The 6,000-nt window shown below is 35.5% G+C and overlaps 1 protein-coding gene across 1 annotated transcript in view; it reads left to right on the top strand.

The window, feature by feature from the left end:
- Window positions 1–1,248: 1,248 nt before the first annotated feature.
- Window positions 1,249–6,000, top strand: part of LOC129218127 (regucalcin-like) — a 59,146-nt gene continuing 54,394 nt past the window's right edge. The window contains exon 1 of the mRNA XM_054852337.1: window positions 1,249–1,424. Coding sequence (XP_054708312.1) covers window positions 1,271–1,424 — 154 coding nt within the window. The 5' untranslated portion in view covers window positions 1,249–1,270. The remainder of the gene's footprint in view (window positions 1,425–6,000) is intronic.

Genomic DNA, 6,000 nt, shown 5'->3' with positions numbered 1-6,000 from the left:
CGTCTTTAAAAAGTGCGATTAAGTTACAGATCAAATTTCCGTCGCGTAGAGCACCCCTAAGGCGGTAGTCCGATTTAACTCCTTGAGCACGATAGATGTAAACACCATCTATCAACGTTTCGATAACTTTGATCCGAACCAGAAGCCGCACAACTTCTGGTTCAGCACCCCCAGAGGTATTTATTCACTTGGACACGACATATTTAACGTGCCCCAGTCATCACCAGTGAACACGGAGGATTTTCGATCGGCTGGCATCGAACCGAGAACCCTCCAGTTAAGAGCTTTCTTACCGATCAGACCAACCACAGCCCCATATATTTGGTCCAGTTCTATATAAGATGTGTTCTTTGACAATAATGTTTCAAAACCTTGTTTTACGTTAACACACTTTACTTTAAAGGAATTTTTGGAAATAGTTATGTTCTATTTATCAATTGTCACCGATGGGAGTCTTCTTGCTTTTCTCCCATTCAGTCACCTCTTCTTCGAATGGGGAACCAAATTTTGGGATTTCAGTTTCTTTTATATTGCATCATCATGCAAGAGAGAATTTAGAAATAAATTAATTTGTTAGAGGTTTAAATAATTTATACGTAATTCATTCAAAAAGAAGGCAACATTCCTCTAAGGTGGTCGCGACCTTGAAAAACCTGCCAAACTTTTTTTTTTTCTTTTTGCGCAATCTGAACTCTTGAGGATTTTGAGTCAATCAGCACCACAGAGATTTTTTCCATCAAATGCTAAAATGTAAGCTTGTCAAAATTATAGTATTTTTGGGAGCAAATTATCCGAATGCACATCCGTAAAACACGTTAATGCAGTTCTCATATATTTTTTAGAAACTGCTTATAAAATTTACTATAATGAGTTTTTTATATTTGAAATTCTATGCTTATTTTGTTGTAGTTTCTTTTAAAATGTATACAATGATGTCATCTTTGGATAAAATATTCCTATTTCTGTAACAATTCTAAGTAGTTTTTCGTTCTTATTTATTGTTATTTTTATGATTCAGTTTTGGAAAAATAGGTCCTCGTGACAATCTTGCAATCCTCATATTGTCTCGACACATTTCCTTCCCGGACGTTTATTTTCATCAAATTTCTATCGAAAAAGAATTGCTCTGGAAAACAACCAACCCGCCAGTTTTTTCGAGCCCCGCATCATATCGGTCCTGTCATCACGTGACCCGCTGCAAATCTTTTAAACTGATACGCGAGCGGTAGACCATTCAATGAGCGACAAACGATTCACTGAGCATTACATCATGAGCGTAAGTGCAGTGTCAAAGACTTGCTTCGACTTGGGGGAAGGGCCCCATTGGGATGCAAGGCATCAGAAATTGTATTTCGTGGATGCGTTCGTTGGCGATGTTTGTCGGTTGGATACAAAGACGGGTTCCGCAGAAAAAGTTCATTTTGGTAAGATAATAGAGACAATTACTTTTCCTCTTTTAAAAACGTTCCTTTCCTCCACGTGTTTCCTTTTAGGTCATCGACGCTGTGCTATAGATAAATATGTTGCAGATATATACAGTAGACTCATTTTACCCGTATCCGCTTGTACGCGGTTTGAGATTTGACACCTTTATTTTATTTTACGGGGATGAGTTTTGATTTTAAGTGGATGCAGCATTGTAAACAGATAAAATTTTCCGCTATTACAATATCGAAACTCTTGAGACTGTAGATAACACGTAATAAACTGCATTTTGGCGTGCTGATAAGCGAGTTTGGGTCACTGAAGACATTTTTGGCAATTAGTTCCTGAGCTCTTTTTAGAAGTAAAGCTATTAAACTCACAATTCAGAGCTTACGGGAAGAAGAGCTTAAGAAGTGACAGTGAAGAACGAAACCAACGAGAATACTGACTTCGATAGCATATAACCAAAAACCTTTCACATTGAAAATTTTGAGCCATTCCTTGTCAGTGGCAAATCAACTTTTTGATTTTTTAGTGAAGGAAGATCCCGTCATGGAAAAGACGCGAGTGGTCATGGATGCGTTAATGCCCCACAAAGAACTACAGAGGAAAAAAAGTTAATAACTGCCAAAAAAATATATCATCCAGCTCTTTTTTATGAATACTAAGTTAATTCAAGTTTTCTTTATGCATGTAGTGCATATGTGTCAGAATAAGTACACATTAAAATTATTATATATTGTTTCCATCACTAGAATGAAGCTTTTTTTTCATCTATGGAACCTAACTCCCATTTTAACACTCTAATATTTTGTCTTAATTTACGCGGCATTTTCGTGGAACGTAACCCCAGCGTAAAACGAGGATACAGGACGTTCCATTTTAACCTGCAAGACCTTTTTTTTTCTTTTCGTAATGGTTAGTCCTAGATGCATACTTTCAATTGCAAAAATGTTCAAAAGCAGATGCAGATTTAAGATTTTGAAAGTTTGAAGCAAAAATAAAAATGAATCAAAAAATACGAAACTTCTTATACTGGCCCTAGGATTCCTAACTTATATTTAGGGAAATAACCTTCATTAAAAGATATTACTAACACCAAAAAAAATTGGCATTTGTGCGACCAAAACTGAAGGAGATATTCGAGTTAAAAGTTTTAATGTACCATATAGAAGATGAGATTGGAACTTATCACCCTTTCAGAACAATGACAGGTTGTCGAAGTAAAAACACAAGTATTTATATTTCTCATTGCTATTCAAAAATAAATGCAAATGTTATGCCGCTATACGCAAAAACAAACAGCAAAACCTTAGTCAATTGGAAACACCACACTCTATGCACCCATATAATTTAAAACTTTTGTTAACTGCTAGATTTTCCCCCAAAAGGTGTTATTGTCGGCGAGCGTAAAGTGGTGTAAGTCACAAAACGCTGCGTTTCATATTTTGGTGAATATTGGTCGCACTAATGTCAAAATTTTTGTGTTGGAAATATCTTTCAATAGGGATTATTTCTCTGAATATAAGTTAGCGGATATAGAGTCTGTATAAAAAGTTAAATTTTGTATTTTTGGCTCATTTTTATTTTTGCTTCAAACTTTCAAAATCTTAACCATGCATCTGGGCGCTTATTATAAGCTCAAAATTCACGTTGCGAGATTATTTCTGATCGTCTCACTAGATGGCGCTATAGGGAAAAAAGCGGCCTCGCAAAGAAATTCTCGCAAGTTGGTATTCCAATCGCGAAAAGAAGGGGAAAAGTGACTTTTCGCGCGCTTTTTTGCGGAGGGAAATCTCGACTGCCCGTACTGTCTGTTCTCTAACTCCGCGACTAGTAGCTGCGAACGGTTTCACTTAAAATTTAGTTTTTTCACAAAAGAACTAGTTGTTTCTGAAAATTGTATGAATTTCAAGTTTACACAGAATATACAATCCCCTTTTTTTTCGTTTTAGGGGGGGGGGGGATGACATTACAAATTACCGCCCCGGTTGTCCCCCATGCTAGGTACGCCACTGACGAAGGTAGTTTTTTTTCTGTTTTCCTTTGCTGTAAAATCCCCCTCCCCCCCCCTTTTTTTTCCCTAAATTCTTTATTTGTTACATACCGTCATTATTCAATTTCAATTGAATTCAATTCGTAAGAAAATTTATTTTTTCTTTATTGAAATTTGATTTTGATTACTTAATTACAAAACAATACAAAGGCTGGTAATTTCTGGGGAATTGTTTCCAAAACTTGATTCTCCATTTCCCCGACATCAAATTTAGAAATATTATACAAATACTGTATTCGATTATATTGTAAGCATTTGTAAATTGGCTGCTATATAATATGATGCATTTCGAGGAAAAGAGAATGCGTCAAAATGCACCTTTTTTCATTTCTTCTTCAATTTAGAATCTTTCCTTTGGGTCAAACTTTTATAGTTCTTTATCAGCTGAAGTGAAACTGTGATTAAAAACTTTATTCAGTTTACGAATATTTTAAAATATACATTTACAGAAGCAGAGTATTTATTTATTTTAAACTGCTCTTGCAACTAAGATTGCTGTTTTGATTCTTTAATCTTGAAAATAAAGATGGAATTATGTAATCATGAGTACAAGTTCCTTGTTTTGAAAAGGGAAATCTAGAAAAGTACTGTTCTGAAGATATCTTCAGATTGGGTCTTGGAAAACAATACCTAGAAAAAATGGAATCTGAAAACAGGAATAATAAAGAAATAAAACTTTTTATGCAGCATATGCTTATTAAATTATAATTTAAAAGGGGAAGAGAAAAAACTCTGGAATATGTCTTTGAAACTGAGATTGTTGTTATAATTACAACTGAGCGGGGGGAGGGTTAGTTTTTACATAACCAATCCTAATATCGAAGATTATATGCTCTGTTATGACTGCTCCCATCCCCAAAAGCTCAATTAGCCCAAAAAACCTTTTACATTTTGCAGGGGTGCCTCTCCCTCCAAATACCGCGAAGACTCCCCTCTCCAAAAGCAAGAGCCCCCCCCCCCCCAAATAAAAAAAATACCGCTCAAAACACCACCACCCTTAAGAATTTCAATAGCGCAGTCAGTGCCATGACCTAACCTTCCCCTCCCCTCCCCCTGCATTTTTAGTGTTTTATATATTCAATTTCAATTGGCAGATTTTTTTCATCAAGACTAGGATGCATCTAAACCTTTCGCACTCTGCACTTCATTAGACACAACAACAACATAATATTCAATCCACGATTACGGACTTCGTCTGCATTTACGATAGTTAAGATTTTTTTTTTTTAATATAATGATTTTTTTTAAGTTGTTATTATTATTACTATTTCGATTATAATTTCTCGGGAAAAATATATTTCATGTAAGACGTTTTTACTAATATAGATGGTGTTATATTGTTAATCAACAAAATGTACGGTTAATTTTTATCTTATTTCTGTATTGGCTTTTTTTTCCCCTCTTCGATTTTTGTTTTAGACACTGTAATATTGAAATATTCATAAAATATGACTTACCTTTTGCCATTTGACCATGCTTTTTGCACCAGAGCCCTCAGCCCATTTCTCCTTTCTATACTATTTCGTAAAATTCTCAGAGGATTAATTTTTAAGAACGTCTGGATTTGCTTCAAGAAAATCTAAAATTATTTTGATGTGATTCTTTGAAACGTAAAACGTATTCTTCGAAGTAGTAGCCATTAGCGTGCCAGTCGTCAAAGTACGCGCCTTTCCGTGCAAGGATGGAACAAAACAAAAACTAGCTGCGCTGAAAGAACATTGGTTGGAAGAAGTCATGTGCACCCCCTCGTCGCCTCTTCGCAAGATAGGTGTCAGCAGATTAGAATATTACTTTGCGAGATTTCTTCGACAACATCGATCACGTGACGGGAAATGTCGAACTCGAAAGGCGAATTGCTTGAAATGACCGCCCTGATTTTGAACACTTTTGCACTTGAAAGTATGCATCTAGGACTAAGGGTTGCGAAAATAGAGGTCTTGTAGGTTAAAACGGAACACGCTGTGAGTGTATATGTATATGCATTTTAACTCATGAATGGTACAGAAAATCATGTATTGCTATATGAAGGGAAATTAAAACAATCAACTGTCTGCAACTTTTGAGGTTTAACAATGAGCTCTAACTCAGAAGTAGCATTAGCTCTCTTGAGTGAATCTAAGAAAAGCAGACTTTCATTTCAACTTTTTCTGGCGGGGAGTATTAAGAAGGGTAACGAACCTATCCCTTTTCTTTATTTAATATGCAATATGTTTGGATATATAAACACAGACCTTGTTTGCCAAAAATAAATATAAAAGTAAAGAGCGCAGATCTCTTTTTACCTGACTACGGCGATGAGAAAAGGAAGGGTTATGATTTTTTTTTAGCAGTCTATGTATATTTGTACTTACGTAATTTTCACCGTAGTGCCTGAACTATTCATCCGATTTTGATGAATGAGGTATCAATCGATTCGTATCATTATGACCCGGGTACGCTACATTTTAACTGAATTCAACAATATGAGGAGACCATTTTACCCAGTAAACCGCAATTTGAACAGTTTTCAATTCTTTCTC

The sequence above is a fragment of the Uloborus diversus genome, chromosome 3 (genome assembly GCF_026930045.1).
Source record: "Uloborus diversus isolate 005 chromosome 3, Udiv.v.3.1, whole genome shotgun sequence".
NCBI lineage: Eukaryota > Metazoa > Arthropoda > Arachnida > Araneae > Uloboridae > Uloborus > Uloborus diversus.
This window is presented reverse-complemented; position numbering and strand designations above follow the sequence as displayed.